The sequence below is a fragment of the Schistocerca gregaria genome, chromosome 8, assembly GCF_023897955.1.
Source record: "Schistocerca gregaria isolate iqSchGreg1 chromosome 8, iqSchGreg1.2, whole genome shotgun sequence".
Lineage (NCBI taxonomy): Eukaryota > Metazoa > Arthropoda > Insecta > Orthoptera > Acrididae > Schistocerca > Schistocerca gregaria.
In genome coordinates this window covers 324,875,012-324,900,792 of record NC_064927.1, presented here as the reverse complement: position 1 = coordinate 324,900,792, position 25,781 = coordinate 324,875,012, and the positions used below count along the sequence as shown (strand labels likewise).

The window sequence follows — 25,781 nt, the reverse complement described above, 5'->3', positions numbered from 1 at the left end:
TTGTGCTGCATAAGCTTTGGCTTCTTCTAGGCTCTTAGAGGACTTTGAATCAGGTTCCAGGCTCTTCTTTCTAGTTCTAGTCTGTTGATGACAACGTGTGTGGTCAATCTGTCTCCATCACTTTCTAAACTTCTAGTTAGTCCTTCCTATTTCTCAAGAGGAAGTCCTAGAAGCAAGAGGCCTGCAACTGTTTTGTCATCAAAGATAAAGTCCTCCTGCTTCACTAATCTATTGGCAGCCAGTATCTTTGTTTCATAGTTGCCCATAGTCTTATCATCTTCTCTCTTCATAATTACTAAGTCCGTCCTCTTAGATATAGTGTTAAGAACTTCCTTTGCTGTTTTTAAAGTGCCAGTCATCTCTAGGTAGTTGTCTTCAACCAGCATTAGAATGACAGTCATGGCCCTCTCATTTTCCTTCTTTTTCTCAACATCCAACTGATCATTCCATGTTCCAAATCCAGGTTCTATGACATCCCATGCCTCACAATGCTATATCAGTGAATAAACATAAACTGACCACATTAAATAGTTATTGCTGCACAGGCAATCAATCTACACAGGCAGTTCCATCAACCTGAATTTTTTTCCTTTGTTGTCACCTAAGGTAGAACATCAGATACATCGTCTTCATCAGTTCTTGTACATCATGTTCTTTCTTCATTGAACTCAAACATGCTCATCACACCCGTGCACTGGGCCCATAACCTATTGTAATGTTTACATGTGCATCTGGTATTGATGCATGGACATGGATGGGCAGTTGGATTAAAATACACCCATCACACTATTGATAAATGTATTGCAGAAAACACACACATCCAATATAAGAAATGGCACTACTATCCCATACATTCTTGTCATGGAGATTTTTTTTTACACTCATACCCAAACTGCATCAAAGAAGCACATATAGAGAAGAGAAGCATACAGTAGGAACCCTGTGCTCTGGAAGTGACACTGAAAACAAAAGATGGTCACTGCAGTAAATAAACCTTATTACAACAATAAACATATCAGTGAGTGGCTAATTGATAGGCTATCTGGAAGATTGTTTATGGGAATTATGAACTGGAATGGATCCAGCAATAAATCTTGTGATATTTTTTGTTTCATATTCTCTCACTCCAAGTTTACTTGTAGGTTTATGGTGTATTTTGTCAATGCTGTCATTCACTTCCTATTACAACTAAGGTTCCTTACATTCATTCTTCCGTGCAAAGTATATAGGCTAATGCAAATTGGCTTTTGAGTTGTACATAAACAGACATGGATTTTCTTCCCAGGAGAGTCAAGGTAATAGGAATCATAAGGTTGGTCAGGTTGTGCATGGTCACAGAAGCTGGTGCATAGAAAATACATGGTCCATTTGATACAGTACTATTACAGAATATGAAAGTGAGTAGTAAACCATGTGACACACTTGTTTTGTATTGGACATCCAATGCAGTGCAGTGTGAAACAGTTAGGTTGTCAAGAACATTGTGTTTTAGTATAACTGCTTTATCTTATACAACATTAATGGAACAGTTATAGTAAAATGAACACTGCTGAGCTAACCAAAGAACATAGATGATCTCCAAGAATGAAGAGCGTCCATAGATGTATATTGACTTCTGGCTCATAATGAAGCAGAAGCTTTTTCACTCTGCAAATTTCTTCATACATTTTCAAGCAGTGCCCAGTGATATGATACAAATTGAAGATTTTTGTTGTTGTGGTCTTCAGTCCAGAGACTGGTTTGATGTAGCTCTGCATGCTACTCTATCCTGTGCAAGCTTCTTCATCTCCCAGCACCTACTGCAACCTATATCCTTCCGAATCTGTTTAGCGTATTCATCTCCTGGTCTCCCTCTATGATTTTTACCCTCCATGCTGTCCTCCAATACTAAATTTGTGATCCCTTGATGCCTCAGAATATGCCCTACCAATCGATCCCTTCGATCCCTTCTTCTAGTCAAGTTGTGCCACAAATTTCTCTTCTCTGCAATTCTATTCAATACCTCCTCATTAGTTAAGTGATCTACCCATCTAATTTTCAGCATTCTTCTGTAGCACCGCATTTCAAAAGCTTCTATTCTCTTCTTGTCTAAACTATTTATCGTCCACGTTTCACTTCCATAGATGGCTACACTCCATACAAATACTTTCAGAAACGACTTCCTGACACTTAAATGTATACTTGATGTTAACAAATTTCTCTTCTTCAGAACTGCTTTCCTTGCCATTGCCAGTCTACATTTTATATCCTCTCTACTTCGACCATCATCAGTTGTTTTGCTCCCCACATAGCAGAACTCTTTTTCTACTTCAAGCGTCTCATTTCCTAATCTAATACCTGCAGCATCACCCGATTTAATTGAATGTATAACAAAAAAATTTCTTTAGAATATTTGTGAATGTTTCTTCAGCAAATATGAATAAAAATGCTGTACAAGATGTAGAAAAATTAAAAACACAACTTGTTAATCTAGAGTCACAGGACACAATATTACTGTGTGAGTGTAAGAAATTTTTGAAAAATTATTTTCTTTTTCAAGTAAGATGACATGCCTCATATCATTTTCTAGGTATTCTGTGGATGAATAAACAACTATCTAACTAACATACTCACATAATTTGCAAAATGAGTACTGATATGGATACTTTTAAAAGAGATGCTTTTCAATATGTAGTTGTGTACAAGATCTCACTTTATGTGATACATGAAATGCTCTTACTACTTTGGGAAGCATTCCAGTTACTAAAGATGTGATGAGAGGTTTATTCACAAGTTAAAGATTATACTGAATAGTAATGTCTGCACTTACAGAATTAGGCACATACGTATTTGTCTCCTCCACCACCAGATAAATATCCTCCAAAGCTAAAAGAATTGTATTTATAAAGTCAATTCTCTGTTGCTGTATGTATTGCTGCTAAAGACAATACTTAACTTAAATTCCTTTGAATGTAGGTTGCTCTGCTAGGAAAGAAAATCCTGGGTCTTACTGCAGCCGGTCTTCTTATATGTATATGACAGAATAATAAACTGCAAAATTTATCTTTGAACCATTATTGTTTATTTACAGATGATACAAATGCATTTCCACTTCCCATACATTCCATGACAATGAGCCATGTGCATTCAACTGCCATTAAAACTTGCCTCCCAAAAACCCATCTCCCCCCCCCCCCCCCACCATCCTATGTTTGCCAAAGAACAAACAACCGACAATCATTAATATCTTTGGAAATGGAAAATTAATAAATTAACAATTAAATTAATATCAATAATTATGTCATACCAGAAATTGTGTGATTAAAATCTGCACATAGTATTTAAGTTATGTGCAGAAAACCAAAAGTTGAATATAATGTTATAAAACTTTTGGTGACATAGTACTGCAAAAGTTATTTACGTAAAACTGAAAGTGGACACTGGGATTGGCCAAACAATCATCAACTTTGGGTAAAGTACATAAGTGGCAACATTCCGACCATCCGACAGATAATGTAATAACAAGAACAATGCCCTGGGATATGCAAAGTTTCATTACCACTGGTATTATTGGAGCATGGGGCAGTAATTTATTGCAAAATTAATTAAATATTTATAAAAGGGGTCTCTTCAGAGAGTTTATGGTTCAAGGAAGGAATAAGATGGAAGACAGAGCAGGAAAGAGAGGGAGTAGAAATGGGAAGGATAGAAATGGGAAAGTGGTTCTGTTTCATGTGGTGGCTTACGAAAAATCTTTGGATTTAAATACAGAGTCCCACTCTGAACTCTTGACAAGGAAGGAAAGTCTACATTGCAGTTATCTCTGTATCTTCCATTATAATGTTGTAAACCACCTGAAGCTGTCTTTTGTTTTCCTTTGGCAACAAATACCATTAAAGAGCAAATGTATTTGGGAGAGAATGTAAGGATTCTAAGACCTCAAGAGTGTAGTATTTTTACTTCTTACTTTTACTTTGTGAAGAGTTTGCCTTTTTAATAGAAATTATCAAGCAAATAAGCCTCTAAAGAAAAAGAATTGAAAGAATGTGAAATTAGGTAGAACTCTGATCATCAAGTCAGCACTGCAAGAGGTATGTGAGGAACTTCATCTAGATGAAGGAACTGGTTGGTAGGACATGTGATATGACAGCAAGAATGTGACTTAAAATAGAACACTAGGAAACAAAACTTATAGGCTGTAGCACATTATGAAGCATGTTAGAAGCAAGACGTACGCACAGAGCAAAGTATTTGGAAGGGATGAAAATAAATGAAGAATGCTGTCAAATTGAATGAAACTTTGACAACTAAAATTCAAAATTCTTCAATTCAAAAGTGCAAGCTTCTTTTGTTCATCAGTACTCATGGAGAGCAACAAATTTTTATCATTATTATTTTATTATGTTATACCACTTACTTTTCATGGAGAAAAAACCTTACAAATAATTCTTCATAAAAAAAAACAATGTTTTGTACTTGATGGATCTCATGAAAGTATGCAGTTTGCTTCAGAATCAGAACCAAACCTGATATCTGTGGTTGAATTTTAACAGTATAATATTGGTAAAATTAAAAATTAAGTTATTCCTTTTGTAGAACATACTCTTCACCACAGGAGTATGTTAGCCTATTAGAGTGTGATTTCACCAACATATTTATATTTTTTGATAATGATTCTCACATGTCCTAAATTATGGTACATTCAAAGTGAATTTTGATTCTGAGGTTTTGTGAACAACTGCAAATCAATACATTTTGCACTGAAAATCAGTTGTTTGCTTCTCATCATAACGTGCAAGCTTTCACAGCCGGCACCTTCATTAATTAAAACTTCCGGGCTGAATTGCCATGGTTCATATATAAAACAGCTTCTTCTTTCAGACGGAACACCAAAGGAACTGTAGACTGGGACAAATTGACAAATCAGCTGTAGTGGAACACGTTTTCAAAGACGGTGATCATGAAACAAAATTTAGTAAGATAAATGTGATAGCTAGGACCTCACTTTATTATATCCACATGTATAGAGAAGCTATAGAGATATACAAGCATGAAAATAATTTTAATAAAAAAGAAGACGGATCAAAACTAGACAAGATATGGCGGTTGACTCTGTACCGACGAAGTGACTATCGATTGCCTATAATTAGAGATCTGCGCAGATAAGAAAAGTGCAATCCGCATCCGCACCACATCCGCAAGGTCTTAATCCGTAACCGCATCAGCATCCGCAGTAATTAATCCGCATCCGCAAGTTCCTTATCCGCATTCGCATATATTTAAGTTTTGAATGAGTAATTAATAGTAATACACAGTAGTACTTAGAATTATCGTATGTAATAACATAGTTATTGTTAGGGTGCCGTTTCTGTGACAACTTAACTACTTTTTATATATACTAAGATGGTATCTGTTCATTCGGACATGTCTGAAAGAACAGATACCATTAGTGAACATGCAGCTCGTTACAATGAAATTACAATGAAATGAACACCCTTAGTTGCTTACAGGCGTTGACATACATCAACGGGGACAGATGAAAATGTGAGTCCCGACCGGGACTCGAACCCAGAATCTCCTGCTTACATGGCAGATGCTCTATCCATCTGGTGGTAGACAGTGGGCAGGTTTGCCACCCAGAGAGCACTTCACAGGCTACACAAAAGACACGGTCGCAGAAACGGATTACGCGCAGGTCTCTCGGGTACAGCTACATCGGTCGTAGCCAGGGTCTGAGTACAACAGACATCAGCTCTACCCAGGCCCTGCAAGATTCCAAGAATGTCAACAGACTTGAAGTTTTCAACTCACGTTGCAACCTATCTACTGGGCAGATGCCTTGCTCATTATCCGCAGATGACCCGTGGATATCCTCGCCGGTCGGGATTTTATCCGCCAAGCAACAAATACATCGGATATCTGCGGATATATCTGTGGATATCTGCATCCGCACAGACCTCTACCTATAATCAAGAGAGATGGCAATAGCCAGAGATAGTTTTAAAGTTGAAAGCGCGTGATGAGTGGTGGCACCATCTAAGCGCTCTATATAAGCAGGACCTCCAGCGCCTAGCAGCCAGTCATCGACTCACTTCAGAAGATGTTGCTTGCAGTAGGCAACGAAACATCAGGAAGGAGAAGCAGTTTTGTATATGGACCACGGCAATTCAGCCCAGAAGTTTTAATTAATGTTAGCTTCTCAGTTATTGCTGGCAGGTTTTGTCAAAATCAAAAATTTTGTCACTTTCATGGAGTACATAGACAGAACATATCTTGTTTTCATATTAATATATGTCTACAGATGAAATACACATGTGATTCTTGTAATATTGGTCCACAGCTCATATACATTTTGAAATGACTGTTATAGTAACATCTAAAAACAAATATGATATTAAAAAACAACACATTTGTAAATTTGCAGGTAAAAATAAACTTTCTGTTATGCTTAATCACTTACTCACTCCAACTTTTCTGATTTTAAATTACTGTCCAGGCATTCTTTCACGTGTTCCTTGAATGTTGTAATATACTAATAATAACAGAAATCTGTGTAGGTAATGAAGAGGGTCAATGTATGGACAGCAAGTGATGAGCTCAGGAAAAAGCTCTTAGATGCCTTGGAAGAATGTATAATAACTGAAAATGAAGATTTAAATAGGTAAGAAACTGCTTCTGTGCAATATTTTTTTCACACAATAAAGAGTTGAAAAATATGAATTGTTGAAGATATCTAGCCATGAATTGAATGAAACTATTATTAAATAAGGTAGCATCATATTCTATGGGCTATAACATGCTGCAGACTATAAAATGCACCTTAATTTTTTAGCAGTTTTTTGAAAAAATTACATTTTTTTTCCATTTTTATTATTAGACTGCCAAGCCAGACTAAAAAAATATTCTTGGTTTCCCAAACTGAACTGACCATTAAAGTCCCTAAAATTCATAATCTAAACTTTCTTCTTCTTCTTTTTCTTCTTCTTCCTTCTTCTCCTTATTCTTCCACTTTGTCATCATCATTGTCCTCTTCATATAGAAGATGTTCTTGAGTGCCATCCAGAGTGTTACTTATGCCACACTTCTTGAAAGCTTTAACAATAAAGTCTTCTGTCACTGTAGGCCACAACTGTTGTACCCAATGACAAACTTGTTAAATTGTAGTTCATTTTAAAGTTCTCTTCAGCATTAACTCAAGTTTGGTTTCATTCATCATCCATTTGTTCAATTCCTCTCTCATATACACTTTAAATAGTTTATTTAATAAGACATGAAGAGGTTAAAATTGTGAAGTAAATCCTCACAGAATAACAGCAAACTCTGTATTTCCCTGCCTCAATTTCTCTTTCACAGATTTTTTCAATTGACTCCTAAACTAATCTAGCACAAGAGGAGAACTCTTCTTCAATAAAGCATGTTTCCTTCTCTCCCACACACTGTTAATCCATAATTTCATACCATTCTCATCCATCTGTCCCTTGGTGTGTATGTGAACAACACCCAGTGGTATTTCAGAATGTTTTGGCATTGTTTTGTGCTTGAAAATGATCATTTATTAAGATTAGTACCAACAGACCAACATGAAAGGACAACAGTTATTGCCTCTTTTTTTTCAAGTCAACTAGTTCTTATGGTTATAGTTTTAGTACCTTTCTTGGAAACAGCTCTTTTACTCAGCACATCAAATGCCATAGCAGTTTTGTCCATATTGACTGTTTGCCTTAGTTCCACACTGGTTTTCTTTAGATGTTGACTAATAAAGTAATGGAAAGACAATATTTTCTATTCACATTCTTGTGGCATTTTCTGAGATTTTTCGGTCTTGTATCATGTGCTAAGTCCATGATGCTTCATAAAGCTGTAGCACCAACCAACTCCACCATTAAAGTCTGTTAAGCTCCACTGTAGCACTAGCTTACGAGTATGTATATGAATCATTTTGGTTTCAATTCCAGTGTCATTTTGATGGTATCTTTGAATCCATTTTGATACATCATCTTCTAGTTTTGGTCATTTTGTATTCAGTCTTTTATTTGCATATTTAGTCTTCCTCATTTTTCCTTCTTTTTCAGTTCTTCTTTACTAGCCAGGCAATTCTGAATAATTTTTCTGCTGGTGGAAGGACAAAATGCTGCTCAGATGTTCTGCTTCCATGTTGTTGTGCTTAAGCTATTACTTTCAGTATAAAACCTCCATCATACGGATACCTTTTTACATTATGAAACTAGCTACTTACAAAAATAATGTGTTGTTGCTGGTAACACAAATCACTTTCAATTCACATTCACTGGTACCATACACTGCAATGACACATCATAGGCTGTACAGTGTTCTGGGTTTGTGATGGTGGGGTGGAAGAGAGACAGTTTTAACAGACTTGTGAATCCTGAAATAAAACACAGCAAAAATGTTTTGTGGCTGATATTTGGGATGTATATCATTGCTTAACACAAGAAAAACAGTGTTCAACGTACCACGTCTTATTACGGATATCCTCCATATTTCTTGTTCACGAAGTATTTTACTTTGCATGCTAGATGTTCAGCAGTGTATGTACTATATGCTGTTAATACAAAATTAAGTAAAAGACTGACTGACATAAGACTGACCTATGGTAGCATACAAATTTCCTCTATTTATATGATTTTAAACAATTACTGTTATTGTTACATACTGAATTTACATATTTAAAAATTAAAGCTTTTACATACATCTTTGAAAATTAAATAGAAAATTGCATGGAATAAGAGTGAATAATTTCATATGAAGACAGGAAAGAATTTGTTTCTATTAAAGCTATAAATTACTTGTTTCATCATTGAACAATATATGTAATTAATTTGCATACATTATTTTACTAATTTAAAGTAAAATCATAATATCATTTTCAGGTGAACAGAGAAGTTAGTTTTGTTGAATGAAAGTCCTAGATTCAGTTAATTAAGTGATGTATAAGTAAAATTTTACATTCTACAGTTTTAATTACTGTTCTATTAACTAATGCAATTAGAACATGAACATGTCTGATTCTTTCTGAAAAATCATCATGTAATATTTCTGTTAGGAGAATGAACAATTTCTGACTTAAAAAACAAAAATAGCTACAGTATCTCGTGATGACTTGAAATATCAGCACTTAAATCATTAATTACTCCTTAATTACAAGAGCAATTTTATTCCTACCTTGTGCCTGTAGTTTGTATTGTGTGTAAATTCTGATGGTACATTTGTTTTTAATTCAACATGTTTCCTTCATTCTGTATACTGGTGAGACACAATGTAGACAAAGTCAAAACAACAGTTTAAATTGGTGTAAATTACTAAAATTACTAATATTACATGTATGCCCTCTTCAGAAGAGTGGAGATGAGACTGGAATAGGATACAGAATCCCAAAGGGGATTGTGGTATTGAAATACCCCCCCCCCCCCCCCCCCAAGTCGTTTGGCTATCGCAGAGAGACAAAACTCTTCTAAATCTCTGGCTATAATTAAGGGAATGTGAAACAAACTAACAAATTCACAATTAGTGCATGTGAAAAATAGTTAGCCTATTTCTCATATACATTAAGAAGTGTGAATGAAAAAGTCGATGTATTATAAAATAATTTTTTTGTTTTGGAAAATGAGTTTGTTGTCCAATCTGCACAAAAGTGAAGAATGTTGATTCATCAACATGGGACAGGTCTTGCATCTAGGTCTATTAGAGGGGTATGAGCCATGAGGTAAGGGATTGGGAGCAGGGATTGTGTAAGAATGGATGAGTATATTGTGTAGGTTCGGTGGACAGCAGAATACGACCATGGGAGGGGTGGCAAGGATAGTGGTCAGGACATTTCTCATTTCAGGACATGACGAGAGACAATCAAAACCCTGGCAGAGAATGTAATTCAGTTGCTCCAGTCCTGGGTGGTAAAGAGTTACAAGGGGAATGCTCCTCTGCGGCCAGATGGTGGGACTTTGAGAAGTAGTGGGAGACTGGAAAGATGAGGCACAGGAGATTTGTTTTTGTACAAGGTTGGGAGGATAATTATCATCAGTGAAGGCTTCAGTGAGACCCTTGGTATATTTCAAGAGGGACCGCTTGTCACTGCAGATGCGATGACCATGGATGGTTAGGCTGTATGGAAGGGACTTCTTGGTATGTAACAGGTGACAGCTGTTGAAGAGGAGGTATTGCTGGTGGTTCGTAAGTTTGATATGGAGGAATGATCTGATATAGCCATCTTTGAGGTGGAGCTCAACACCTAGCAAGGTGGATTGTTGGGTTGAGTAGGTACACATGGAGCAAATGGGGGAGAAGTTGTTGAGGTTCTGGAGGAATGTGGCTAGGATGTCTTCACACTTGATCCAGATAGCAAAGATGCCATCAATGAATCTTAACCAGGTGAGGGGTTTAGGATTCTGGGTGTTTAGGAAGGATTCCTCTAGATGGCCCATGAAGAGGTTGGCATAGGATGGTGCCACGTTGGTACCTGTAGCTGTACCCTGGATTTGTTTGTAGGTAATGCCTTCAAAGGATACATAATTGTGAGTGAGGATATAGTTGGTCATGGTGACTAGGAAGGAGGTTGTTGGTTTGGAATCCATCGGGTGTTGAAAAAGGTAGTGTTCAATAGTGGTAAGGCCAGGGCATTAGGAATGTTAGTATACAGAGAGGTGGCGTCATTAGTGATGAGCAGGGCACCATGTGGTAAAGGGACAGGAACTATGGAGAGTTGTTGGAGGAAATGTTTGGTATCTTTTATACAGGAGGGTTGGTTCCGGGTAATAGGTTGAAGATGTTGGTCTATGAGAGCAGAGATTCTCTTAGTGGGGACACAGTAACAGGCCACAAAGGGGCATCCTTGGTGGTTAGGTTTATGGACTTAAGGAAGCATGTAGAAGGGAGGAGTGCAGGGAGTAGTGTGGGTGAGTAGAGAGATGGGTCCAGGGAGAGGTTCTGGGATGGGCTTAAGGATCTGAGTAGTGACTGGAGATCCTGCTGCATTACTGGAATTGGGTCACTGTGGCAAGGTCTGTAGTTGGAAATATCTGACAGCTGGCCAAGTCCTTCCACCAGGTATCCTTGCGATTCAGAACAACAGTGGCAGAGCCTTTGTGTGCAGGTAGGATTGTAATGTCAGGATCGGTTTTTAAATGGTGGACTGTGGTTCTTTCTGCTGAAGTAAGTTTGGTCTCCATTTTGAGGGATTTGGAGAACGATGGTGAAACAAGGTTTTAGGTTAAGAAAATCTGGAAAGTTAGCAGAGGGTGGTTTGGGGGCAGTGGGGGTGGATCATGGTTGGATGGAGGAGTGAACTGAGTTAGACAAGGTTCAATATCAATGTTTGATTTAGTCTGATTGGTAGCGTTGGTGGTGAAAATGTGTTTCCTCTGTAGGGACTGGGAGAAGGAAAGAAGGTCTTTAACAAGTCCTGCATGGTTGACTTTGGGAGTGGCTCAAAAGGTGAGGCCGTTGGAAAGGATTGATATTTCTGAGCGGCTAAGGCTTCTGGAGGAAAGGTTCATGACTGTGTTGTGGGTCTGTTTAGATTCTGGATTCTGTGTGGTGATGGGAGAAAGTTTTGGAGGGTGAGGTAAGAGTAGTAGGTCTGTGAGACAGGGTTTGTCAGCTACGAGATTTGGAGGTTTGGAGGTTGTTGTAGAGGTAGTGGATTCTGGCACTCCAAGGTGGGAGCAGGAAGTGAACAAGATGGAGAGTCTTTTGACTTGGCATCACGCATGTTGCTCAAGTTCCTGCAGATCAAGAGTTTCAGTGTGTTTTATGGGTTCCAGAAATCTGAGATTGCACAGCAGGAGAATCTTGTAGGTGGAGAGGTACTGCAAGGAGGTTTTTGCTTGGTTGGTATGGTTTTGCAGTACTATGTTGGTGAGGGCTAAGGATTGGCAGAATTTAAACAGGTGCAGGTCATTGTGGAAGGAGGTGTGGCAGCCAGAGATGGATAGTTTGATGGTAAGGCCATTAGGGGGAATTCCATGAGCCAGGCAACAATGCAAGAACAGTATGTGGGACGGGGACCTGTCTACGGATAAGGAGACATTTCTGTACTGGCCCTGATGGAAGGAATAAGAATCCATGGTGGTGGAAAAATGCGAAAAATTGCGTAAATAATGTAGAATTACATCCGAAAAATTTCGCAAAAATACACACAAGTACGTGTGAAATATACAAAAAGTTTGAAATGAATGCAAAAGGGGGAAACAAGATGAAATCTGAAGGAGTTGATGATAGCAAAACGTGAAAACTCGCTAAAATGGGTGAGAAGTCACAAGGATCAAAGTAATAAATAACTGATAAAAAAATAGATATATTACTGTGGTTAGCAGGTCTGAAGGTGGATAAGTGTGAAGAAGTGGGATGGCAGATGTGGCTGGATAGTGGAATTAGTGGGCATGAACTGGGATAGAATGGATAAAATGTTGGAGGTGGGAAGGGGCTCGTAGCCTAAGATACAATATCATGTGTCACTGGAAAGGTGCAGGAGGCAATGCGCAAAACTACATAAAATGACGCAGGGAGAGTGATCAGTTTGAAAGAATAGTATTAATTATATTGGCAGAAGTAATGTGGGACATAAGATGCTGCACTAACAATCAGCATAGTTTTGTAGCTGTCTCCTTTGCACGGCCGAGATGGTTGCTACAATTTGGCTAGTAAGTAGAGCATGCAGTGAGATTTGTAATGCAAGAGAAACATAGGAAAGAAGAGAAAGAGGACAAACATTGAGAATAGTGATGCAAAACAAAATAGTAATAAATAAGAACAAAACTGTGTTAGGATTGAAGAAAAGCCTCCACAAATACTACATATATGCCCTTGTGGGAGCACGCAGACGAACAGTTGCATGTGCATAGTACAGACGCAGTGGCAAAGACTCTAGTGTGCACATAATCATTTACTCTTTGCTTTGTGTTTGTTTTTGTCTTATAAATTCTATGTTAATGTCTGGCTCATTGCTTCACAAGAAAGTTGAACATTAAGAATACGAATGAGTCTATCATTAATAGAATGGAGATACGCAGTGGCTACACCCTCTTAGGTACAGTGGAGATAAGACTGGAATAGGATACAGGACCCCTAAAGGGGTTGTGGTTTAATAATCCCCACAACTCGTGTTCATCACATCAGTGCACTGATGCTGCCAGTTGAATCCAATGTTACTATTTGAAAAAAAAAAAAAAATCATAATTTCTCATTTCTTTACTTTCCAAAAATTGCTCACCATAGGTGAATTCAATCTGGTTCTAGATTGTCAAAAATGTCTAAATGAAATGAAAGTTTAACCCATGCAATAAATAAATAATTGTAGTCTCTTAAATAGGTTCTTGAAATATAGTTTCTTGCCCACAGTAATATCACTTACTTAACTTCGTTAACCATTCCTCCATGTAAAACAAAATCTTGTTCTTCATTTCAAAGATTAATAACATTAGTTGTTATACAGAAATGTCTCAGTCTTACATCCTCCTTTAATTAATAAAAAATGTAGCTTATATGTCATACTGTATTGACATTTGTTTGTTCTTGAAACCAATAAAAAAATATTTAGCTTGAAGTTTTAGGAATTTACTAAAACTTGTTCTGCTTTTCCAGGCAGTCATGATTTGATTTTTATTTGCTTTTGAAGATTACATCATTCACAGCAAGTGTATGTGTTCAAAATATTTTCGTAAGCAGTACTACAAGGCTTCAGTATATTTGAATACCAGCATCACAATGCCACCAAAAGCTGCTGCAATTAGTATTTCATCATGACCATCATGAGCCTGTTTGGAACATCTAGTCCTGTTTTTTCATCATATTTCTGTGTTCACTTTGGTCCAGTCCTCATCTCTTTTTTTCAACAAACTCCTCCACACCTTTCAGCCATCTATCCCTTGGTCTTTGTCTTGATCATTTCCTTCATATCTCCATTTTGTGTATCTTCTTGGGAATCCCATTATGTAAAGGGAAGTTCCTACCCTCCAAATAGCAGAGATGTTTTGTTGCAGATAATCACAACAAAAAGACTGTCACAGTATAAGCTTAAGGCCAATAAAGCCTTTGTCGAAAATACACAACAGACACACCCTCATACACACATGATTGCAGCCTCTGGCAGCTGAAGCCAGAAGCTGCATCAGTCTTTTTCTTGTGCCTATCTGCAACTCAGCATCTCTGATGTATGGTGAATAAAGCTTTCCTTTACATAATACTGTTACATTCCATCCTGTATCTTCCATTGATTGATTCTTGGGAATCCTCTTGTTTGCCATCCTCTTTGATTGCCTATACCATCTTAGTCTTAATATTTTTATCCTGCTCTCCAAGGTTCCCTCTTTCACTGTTACCATTGCACTTTCATTCATCATCTCATCTCTCCTTGTTACTCATATCCTGTTTCTGAGGAACATCATTTCACATGCTTGTAATATCCTTAAATCTCTTTTGTTACCCATATTTGAGACACATGGGTCAATACTGGGATATAGTGACTTCCAAATATCACTTCTTTGCTTTTTTGTGAGATGTCTTCGTTCCAAACCATCCTCTTTAACACTTCACAAGAATACTTCTGCCTGACTGCCACATTCACTAATCTCTTTCTCATTTTTTCAGTTTTCTTGTATCACACTTTGCAAGTATTTTATACTTTCCACCTTCTTTACCTGTTCACCTCTAATCTTTATTACCATAGTTGTTCTATCTTTCTAGCTGTTTGTAACCATGATCTCACATTTTTAACAATAAATATACTCACATACTGTCTCACAGTTTATTCCCAGGTATCCAGATGCTCCTGAATCTCCTCTTCTCTGCTTCCCCAGATCATCATGTCATCCACAAACACCATTGCTTCCATCCTGTCTTCTCTAGAGCCCTAGCGCCAACATGGTAGCTATGAAGGCTCTGTAGGAACTCCAACAAGGGGCAGCTAATGGGGCTCTGGTGAAGTTGTGATAGGCCTTACTGGACAATAGTAGATCAACCTCAAACGCAACCAACATTCAACAAGAGAACTAACCTCAGAAAGGGTGCAGTGTGTATTTATTTAGAGATAGCCAAATTTGGTCAAGTGACCATTACATCAGGTTAAAGAAATGTTCCTTGGTGACAAGTACATAACTATTATCACTTCCAGCATTTGTCATTTTTACATGCATCATTATCTTAAAAATAATTTCCCTATTAGTCACTAAGTATACAGATTGATAAAGTGTGGTATGACTTTGCAGAGATTGTGCAATGGAATGTCAGTTTGTGCACTTTGTGACCAATAGAAAAATGATAATTGTGCATGATGTATGATTATAGCTGGCAGTAGACATAAAACATCATCCAAAATTGTACTGAATTCTTTCTCAGAAAACTATTTTGAACTATTATTTCAGGGGCCCACCTGAAGTTTAAATGGTTGCAAAAACATACTTGACCTCTTAGAAATAATCATGAGCAAATAGGGGGCATCATGATGGATGCATGACTGAATACTGTAAAATCAAAACCCACCCAAAATAAGCTCAAAGAACATCAATTTAACAAAGCACATAAAAATTCACTTGACACTTCTCTAAGAGACAGTCTCTATTCCTTCTGATCTGACTGTGTAAGCATAAATCAGATGTGGTTTGAATTAAAATAAATCATATCAGTGGCAGATATATACCAAATAAATTAATAAGACATGGTATTGATCCCCCATGGTACACATAATAGGCCAGAAAGGTGCATGCAAAATTTAAAACAATACAAAATCCCCAACATTAGCAAAGTTTTACATCAGCTTGAAGTTTAGCACAAAGTTCAGTGTGAGACATGTCTTTCAGACAAGTCTGAAAGAACAGACTGTCCTAGTATGCCTCCCGTCAGACCCAAATTCTTGCCTTATCCACACACTACAAAAGTAGTGCCCTTTGCCCATTATCCTCATTACTCACCATATTTCCCCGGTTCCTATAAGAGTTTGAAACTGATGTGCATCTGCACTGAAAAGATCATTGGCCATCTGTGATCATTGTGTTTCATATTTTCTCTGACCTGATCACCAGTTCTTTACTTGATTCATTTTTCTTTCTTTCAGTGTTCATGTTCATTACACTCCAAGGTTTTTTGGAGTTCCAGCAGTTTATTACTGTGCTCTAATATTTCATCTGTAGTAAATTTGTTTATGCTTACACTTTTTCTTGTCTCTTCACTTTGTTGTAACACTGCATTTCAATGATGTAATGTAGTAATAAATGCATCATACTTTTCATGTATTTTCTGTGCCTGTAGAGTTTCAGTCTGAGTTTTCCTAGTAATATTATTTTCATATTTTGCTCACTCATAATCAGGACTTCGGCGTTGTTCCTTCATGTCTGTTGTTAAGTCACTATGTCTGCAAAAGCAAATCAGTTATTTGTGATAATCAGGTATTTCCACTTGAACTACTTGTAGCTCGGTCATATCTGTTAATACTGGAAATGATTTTGTCGATAACTATTACACTTTGAAAGTCACTATTGTAGGTGCAGATATTTTACTTCACACTTCCAAATCTTGTCCTGTTTTTTATTCTTTCCCCATGTCAATACTGAAGTCTCTGTATGCAACATTGTTTTTATTTGTATTCTTTCATTGTATGTTAACAATTTCTTTTCAGAAAGATGCTGATATTGTTACTCAGTGACCTGCACATACAAACATTCATCATTCATTTGTTATTATAACAATAATTACATTGTTTGTGTCTTTAACTGCACATATTTTAGTCCTTTAGTGTTTGCAGTCTGAGGAGGCTTTCCTGTTGTTCTAAGGTATATAGAAACTTCACCACCTTCATGAAACTCCACACCTTTATGTCTGGATCTATGGAAGTAACTTGATAAGTTATAGTTAGGAACAGAAAAAAATTATTTTATTTTATCGCAAATTTTGGTGTTACTTTTTGCAAATTTTTGTGGTTTTCTGGTGTAGTTTACTGATGTGTTGTTTCTCTTTTCAGTCATTTATTTCGACCCCCCCACCCCAACACCTACCAGAGGTTCAAGTCCTCCCACGGGTGTGTGTGTGTGTGTGTGTGTTGTTCTTAGCATAGGTTAGTTTCAGTAGTGTGTAAGTCTATGGACCAATGACCTCAGCAGTTTGGTCCCTCAGGAATTCACACACATTTGTACATCTGAACAGTCATTTATTTTTTTCCTATTTAACAGTTTTACAGTGTTCTATTGAAAATGAAATTATGCCTGAATGAGATTTTCACTCTGCAGCGGAGTGTGCGCTGATATGAAACTTCCTGACAGATTAAAACTGTATGCCCGACCGAGACTCGAACTCGGGACCTTTGCCTTTCATGGGCAAGTGCTCTACCATCTGAGGTACCGAAGCACGACTCACGCCCAGTCCTCACAGCTTTACTTCTGCCAGTATCTCGTCTCCTACCTTGCAAACTTTACAGAAGCTCTCCTGGCTTAGCCACAGCCTGGGGGATGTTTCCAGAATGAGATTTTCACTCTGCAGTGGAGGCTGTGCCTAAGCCATGTCTCCACAATATCCTTTCTTTCAGGAGTGCTAGTTCTGCAAGGTTCACAGGAGAGCTTCTGTAAATTTGGAAGGTAGGAGACGAGATACTGGCAGAAGTAAAGCTGTGAGGACTGGCTGTGAGTCGTGCTTCGGTAGCTCAGATGGCAGAGCACTTGCCCACGAAAGGCAAAGGTCCCAAGTTCGAGTCTCAGTCGGGCATACAGTTTTAATCTGTCAGGAAGTTTCATATCAGCGCACACTCCGCTGCAGAGTGAAAATCTCATTCTGGAAACATCCCCCAGGCTGTGGCTAAGCCATGTCTCCGCTATATCCTTTCTTTCAGGAGTGCTAGTTCTGCAAGGTTCGCAAGAGAGCTTCTGTAAAGTTTGGAAGGTAGGAGATGAGATACTGGCAGAAGTAAAGCTGTGAGGACCAGGCGTGAGTCGTGCTTCGGTAGCTCAAATGGTAGAGCACTTGCCCGCGAAAGGCAAAGGTCACAAGTTTGAGTCTCGGCCGGGCACACAGTTTTAATCTGCCAGGAAGTTTCAAATTATGTGTATCATTTTCAATTTATTTATTGCTCAATACACATGACATTTATTTACTTCACACTGACTTGGGAAGAAAAAGACAAAAAAATTATATTTGATCAATGAGACAATCAGATACTTTTCAACTATGGAAAAAAGAATTGAACAATTCAGGGGTAGAAAACATGGTAAAGGACAGGTTACAATTATTTGAATCGCACCACTTACTCCCTAGCCTTCCCAGATGATCTAGTGATCTTTTGAGACTCCATAGATATGCCTGCAAAGCAGCTTAATCAACCGAAAAAGCATGCAGCAAGGCTGGGCTTCAAATCTCCTTTGAGAAGAAGCACTTAATGATAAACCAAATATAAACTCACTGCCAAGAGAACTGGAGGTCAGACTAAGCAGCCATAGAAATTTAAATACCTAAGTGTATTGGTAGAGATTGAGATCCTTAAATGCCAGAACTGGACACTGCTGCACTGTCATTTGACTGAAGGCTTTATATGTGGCAGAGGTTCTTACAGTGAGCAATAAAGACATAATGGAGAAATCTGAGATCAAAGAAAGAGATTTTTAGGAAAAATCATGGGACACATGAAATAAAACAGCAAGCACAAAAAGTGTCACAATAATGTACTGTTTAAGCCCTTGAAGAAGATAAGCAATATATTCAGCAAACATGGATTGCTTTTTATGACGCATGACATGAATGAGCCCAGGAAGAATGTTTAGAAATATATTAGCCTACTTTCAAGACAAGGAAACCAAAGTGGCTTGTTTGCAGAAGTTGAACAAGATTGCAAGGGAATTTAAGCTCTCAAGGCAAAATCTGCTGTTTATGGAAGTGATGCTAAATGAAATGTCATCCTGGTCATTGAAAATGCAGGAACAGGGATCAGTTTTGAATGATTTCATCACCCATTGACTCAACTGTGTTTCTCATAACTGTATGCAGTGGAAACTGAAATAATTTATTGGGTGACTCAAACAAAGGAGTTGTGTTGCGCCCCTATGTAAGTTTTATTAAATGAAAGTGAACCAGGAACATCAAATTACTGTTAAATTAAAGATAAAATTATGAATCAGAATGTATTACAAAAAGGCAGATAAATGAACATAATAGGCAAGATGATTGCAACGCTCCTTCCTCGGACATCAACTGCTATACACATAATAAATACAAAATAATGTCAGTAATAACGAGCTTGAACAAATAAACATCTACACTATTGGGATTTGTGTGCGGATTGGTGATCACTACATAAAAATATCAAGCATATTGAATACATGTCCCTTGTTAACATCAGTGGTTGCCACAACTTTACTGTAATGCAACTCATGTGGAAAGGAAATGGACAACTGTATTGGGTCAAAGCCAATGATTATGGAATTAAGCTTCTATTTCACTCTCTGAAATCAGAAGTTAACTCCACTTAATGAATGGAGCAGGCACTCAAAGTGTTGTGGACAGGACAGCATATTCTTATCATTCATTAACACGCAAAGATGCCATGACTAAATGCACCACTGAGGCAGCCAGTACAAGGTGATGTACACTGAGATATAAATCTTTAAGGCGATCTACTCCCACGAGCTATCTCCTGGATGAAAATCAAAATCAAAGTCTGAAAACTTAGAACCAAAGGGTGAAACCCAAATCCAAGCATCCTGATCCTTACCTTAGAAAAATGCTGGTCAGCATCAGAATTAGCACCAGAATCTTCTCTTCAGCTCACCCCAAAAGCTTGCTACCCTCTCTCTTTCTAAAAGTCAAACTGTTCTTCCTTCAATCAGGGAATTTGTTCGGATTAAACAACATTTACAAATTCTCCCACACCTCACAATATTGTAGATCTGAACAATGAGTCGAAAGTCCCTGGCTTACTCTCCCACCAGACCACATTTTAATGTTACCAGCCATTTGCTATTGAGTTCTCAGTTTCCCACAGCATTAAGCAAACTTACCCAGAACTGGCAACAGACAGGTGCATTAGACAATATCAAACACCTAACTGGTCACTGTAAACTAACATTTCTATGACCTGGTCTAAAATGTTTGCTGGCAGTTCATGCAGCTTAACTGTGTTTGCCTTATGCTATGTCCTGTTGTTTTGTGTATTGCACTCACAATGGGCAGCATAACACTCCTAAGTGAGACATACAGGAGTCATGCTGTGCCGTTCTCTAGCATAGTCAAGTAGCCAGAATACTGTATCATTTACAAATTATAAAGCAAAGCAATCAGTCATTCTTTTTTGTAGGTTTTATTTGGCAAATCCTGATTTTGGCTAGTGCCTAGCCATTTACAATTCATTATTTTCTAGTCTCAGTACATGTCTGTTCCCTGTTGTTCTTTGAATTCAAAGAACTGTGACTGACACCAGAATAACAGGGAACTGACATGTATCCAGACTAAAAAATAGTGCATTGATAATGGCAAGGCACTAGCTAAAAATCTGGATTTGCCAAATAAAGCATACAAAAAAGGATGACTGATTCCTGTGCTCTATAATTTATAAATAATATCACAGTTGCTGAGTGCATCAACTTTCCTAGTGGAAGGTAACCTGATCAGAATACTGTATCGTGCCACCACCTTAGTGACACCACTCTATATTCCAAGAGGCAGTCACCATGAACAGATAGTAGTCTTTGCATCCTTCAATGAAAGCAAGATAGGGGCTGGGCAGGCAGACAACCGAGCCTCATTTTCTGGTTAGTGAAACCAGAACCTACAATGCACCTCCAGCTGTGCCACCAAATGAGGCCTAACAAGATAACAGTCGATCTCAGTGGTTTTAGCCCAAGCCAGACCAGCGTTAAGAATCCAGTGCTAAATTAAAATGAATAGTTTGTCAATCAAGATGTTATTACTGCAGCAAGCATTTTCCCCAATATGTATTTATAAAATTTAAAAGAAGTAATGTAATGAGCATTACTTAAGGAGGATTTGATTACCCTAAATTAAGTTAAGGTGAAATGGCAGTTCAAGATCTGAGACTGGAAATTTCTTCTATCCAGGAATGTTACCTCTTTAAGAAAAAGTTTAGGAACATACAAAGGTTCCCTGGAAAAGTCGAAGCTGAAGACAAAAAACGTATGGACCCAAGAGAGAAAGAACAACACCAGAAACAATATTCTGGATCATTGGGTGGAATCAACATGTGCCCTAATCGGCAAAAACAAAGAAAGAAGAAAGTTATTCATGATAATTAAGAGAAAAAAAAAAACAGTTTCAGGCAAGTAGGTTTTCAGCCAAACACTGCAAACAGTTTTTCAAGTGACAGCGTTGTCAGGGTTTCCAGGTTATCTTCCAAGAGAGTGTGCTATTGATCTGTCAATACTTCACTATAATTAGAAAATATTCATTTATGTCCACAATGTAACAAAGAATCTGTATAGCCTTCAGTATGATGACTGCAAATCCTGATTATCACCTTCTGTTACTTTCAAACATTTGAATATGTCAACATCCCTTGATTGTAGACATTTGCATTTCATCAAAATCCTGAAGAGATTTATATCCAGTAAGAGAATCTTCACTACTTAGACCAATAATTCTACACACCTACTTCAAGATCATTGTCATGTCTAAATTAATAAGGATCAAACTTTTTGTTCTCAGGTTAAAACACGTGTATAAGGCATTAAATACTGATATGTTTGGATCTGTGCCATGAAAGTTGATGGCCTCATGTGAAGCTGCAACCATCATCAAGCACTCACCTGTTCATCTTTTTTAAAGTCTTATCTGTTTTACCATCTAAAGTTCCTTTGTCATCAATACTGAAATTTTTTAAATTGTTTATCCTAGTGTTCAACTTACCAAGTTCCTTGAGAAAAACATTTGCAATCTGATTCAGCTCATGTGCTCAGCAACAAACATGGTTTATATAATCACCTATGTTGTTTTCAAAGAGTCTTTTCATGTATCTAGCATGATTGCTCATAACTGCTTTCTCATTTTTATACCATGTATTGCTTTTTGAAGAGACTCCAAAATTATATGAGCACGGTGTGGGGTGGTTGCTTGCTTTAAAAACTTTTATAGGGTTACTTGCAACAAAAAGTTTCTACTTGTTCCATGCTTCAATGATTCTCAACAAAATAGTCTCATTAGCTAATACAATGACATCTTTGTCATTGAATCCTTTTTCCTGAAGGTTTTGTGAATTAGCTGGAAAAAGAGCTCATTTGTTTCCTCAGACAACTTAAAGTATACACAATCATCCATCAGTTCAAGTGTATATTTTCAAATTATCCATTAATACAATATACTTTACAATGGTATCCAGGTTTCCATTGCTCTCTGGTCCATATACAATAGAGTAAGTCAAATATATTACATTTTACATGCCACTCATTGCTAAAACAGGCTCTTTGGTATTCCTTGGTGAGCCACCATAACACCTTCCATTAGCAGCTGCACGGCCTAACACATCCACCACGGCATGTGACGATGCCTGTCCACCACTCATGCCCATGGGAGGTGCAACTCCTGTGCATAATAAACAGAAGCCTAGTGACAGTGGTTTGCTCAACTCAAATGGCTCTGAGCACTATGGGACTTAACATTGCTCCACTCAAACTCAATTAATTAAAAATAATAGTTTTTCTCTCTATATTCATGAGAATGTCTTCAATTTCTCAAAGAACCTAAGATTGTACGTGGTGTTTCCTAATGAAATGTCGTGCTACACTACAAGTGTTTATTGATCTCATAGCATGTCAAAAAGATGTTGCAAGATTGTTCACTGGGCAGCAGGTACATAGAACCAGTTTTGGAGTCACAGAGGCAATGAGAGAATAACAAGTTTACTTATTCAAACAACAGTCAAAGACATCATCTTGCTAGAGTCAGCACCTCAATGGGGCATATCAGCCCACTGTGAAGATGCTTACTTAGTTCAGCACATGGCAGCAGGAGGCAGCCAGCAGCAGAATCATCAATCAGGATAGGTGATAGTGTTGAAGGAGCAAAGTTGGCCCATTGGCCAGCATGGAGAGTTTTGTCAGTCATGGACAAGTGCCAGGTACACTGAAGCAGGAAATGTGTAACCAGCCAGCAGCACAGGGTACACTCAGTGCAGGAGGCACTCCTAAGTGCAAACTGTCAACCAAGGACCTCAAGTAGGCCCCCTGAAATCAGTGGTGCCATTTCATCTCCTTGCAGCATCAGGATTAGATTCAACCCATAGTCCAACAGCTAGTGCAGGCAGTGTCTAGTATTAATCAAGGCTTGATAACCCATATCAGTTGGTGATGTGTAGAAGAATATTTCTCAGTGCTGGCTGTAGATGGTGATAGATACTGCACAGTTGGAGTGGCTGGTATTTATGGGTGTTCAACCCCAATCTGTTGTCATCATTTTTGATTGTATAGACCATGGAAGCAGTACAGTGCAACGTCCAGGTGTGGTGTAATCCACATCACTACTGTGATGGTCTGACCCTCATACTGAGCTGCGTCAGTGATGCTCCAGCTCAGGTATCAGGGCTGAACACGTGGCAACCAAACTCACTTCAGTGCTGGGGCAGAGAGATCTTTCATGGCAGCTTGGCCATTTGCAGTTTTTGGCAGAGGAATTCAGCAACAACCTTCTGCTTGCTTAGCCCTAGGTTATGGATGCCTTTTTGGGGAACAGCAATGTAACTTTATTTCCCTCTTTAGAAGAACTGATCCAGCACATCATAAACTGGTACCACTTCTGAAAAGCACTGAACATATATCTCACATTTTTTTTTTTTTTGTTTTTGGTACACTTCTTGTTTAGTTTCTCTTATGTTAATACATTTACAGTGTCTAATCACTGATATACTTAACCACCAACTATTGCTAAGGGTGAGTCATTCAGTCATTACATGGTGTACAGGGAGGTCAGGAGGGTGGATAGTTTCCTGTCATGGATGGATACAGGCTGTACAGATGAGAGTCATAATTGATATGGTTTCTGAAGAAAAAATGCTTATTTCCATGACTTTGTGACAGTAATTTCTGTGATATTGTTATATGTGCTCTACTATTTGCTGTGCACCAGTACACCCCTTCTGTGCTTGTCCTGAGGCTTCAGGATGTTAGGTTCCAAGTTGCAATTCAGAAAGGTTAAATTTTGGGCAGACACTAGATCTAAAAGTTGTCAGGCCAATACAGTAATGGATGTGCTATGTTTAGAATGGTAGCTGAGAAATGAGAAGTTGGCCATGAAATATCACAAGTCACACTATTTATCAGTATGCTTCTACCTCCTAGCTCCAACCATTCTGCACACTTAGGTTGCACCTGCTCATAACAATTCACAATAAATACCAGTAGACTCCCCCCATGAACCATGGACCTTGCCGTTGGTGGGGAGGCTTGCGTGCCTCAGCGATACAGATGGCCGTACCGTAGGTGCAACCACAACGGAGGGGTATCTGTTGAGAGGCCAGACAAACGTGTGGTTCCTGAAGAGGGGCGGCAGCCTTTTCAGTAGTTGCAGGGGCAACAGTCTGGATGATTGACTGATCTGGCCTTGCAACATTAACCAAAACGGCCTTGCTGTGCTGGTACTGCGAACGGCTGAAAGCAAGGGGAAACTACAGCCGTAATTTTTCCCGAGGACATGCAGCTTTACTGTATGATTAAATGATGATGGCATCCTCTTGGGTAAAATATTCCGGAGGTAAAATAGTCCCCCATTCGGATCTCCGGGCGGGGACTACTCAGGAGGATGTCGTTACCAGGAGAAAGAAAAATGGCGTTCTACGGATCGGAGCGTGGAATGTCAGATCCCTTAATCGGGCAGGTAGGTTAGAAAATTTAAAAAGGGAAATGGATAGGTTAAAGTTAGATATAGTGGGAATTAGTGAAGTTCGGTGGCAGGAGGAACAAGACTTCTGGTCAGGTGACTACAGGGTTATAAACACAAAATCAAATAGGGGTAATGCAGGAGTAGGTTTAATAATGAATAGGAAAATAGGAATGCGGGTAAGCTACTACAAACAGCATAGTGAACGCATTATTGTGGCCAAGATAGATACGAAGCCCACACCTACTACAGCAGTACAAGTTTATATACCAACTAGCTCTGCAGATGATGAAGAAATTGAAGAAATGTACGATGAAATAAAAGAAATTATTCAGATAGTGAAGGGAGACGAAAATTTAATAGTAATGGGTGACTGGAATTCGAGTGTAGGAAAAGGGAGAGAAGGAAACATAGTAGGTGAATATGGATTGGGGCTAAGAAATGAAAGAGGAAGCCGCCTAGTAGAATTTTGCACAGAGCACAACTTAATCATAGCTAACACTTGGTTTCAGAATCATGAAAGAAGGTTGTATACGTGGAAGAACCCTGGAGATACTAAAAGGTATCAGATAGATTATATAATGGTAAGACAGAGATTTAGGAACCAGGTTTTAAGTTGTAAGACATTTCCAGGGGCAGATGTGGACTCTGACCACAATCTATTGGTTAGGACCTGTAGATTAAAACTGAAGAAACTGCAAAAAGGTGGGAAATTAAGGAGATGGGACCTGGATAAACTGAAAGAACCAGAGGTTGTACAGAGTTTCAGAGAGAGCATAAGGGAACAATTGACAGGAATAGGGGAAAGAAATACAGTAGAAGAAGAATGGGTAGCTCTGAGGGATGTAGTAGTGAAGGCAGCAGAGGATAAAGTAGGTACAAAGACGAGGGCTGCTAGAAATCCTTGGGTAACAGAAGAAATATTGAATTTAATTGATGAAAGGAGAAAATATAAAAATGCAGTAAATGAAGCAGGCAAAAAGGAATACAAACGT

At 38.2% G+C, this 25,781-nt stretch overlaps 1 protein-coding gene across 1 annotated transcript in view; it reads left to right on the top strand.

Moving 5' to 3' along the window:
* LOC126284844 (uncharacterized) overlaps positions 1–25,781 on the top strand; it is an 80,442-nt gene that overhangs the window by 10,151 nt on the left and 44,510 nt on the right. Inside the window, exon 2 of the mRNA XM_049984070.1 lies at positions 6,537–6,640. Coding sequence (XP_049840027.1) covers positions 6,537–6,640 — 104 coding nt within the window. The remainder of the gene's footprint in view (positions 1–6,536; positions 6,641–25,781) is intronic.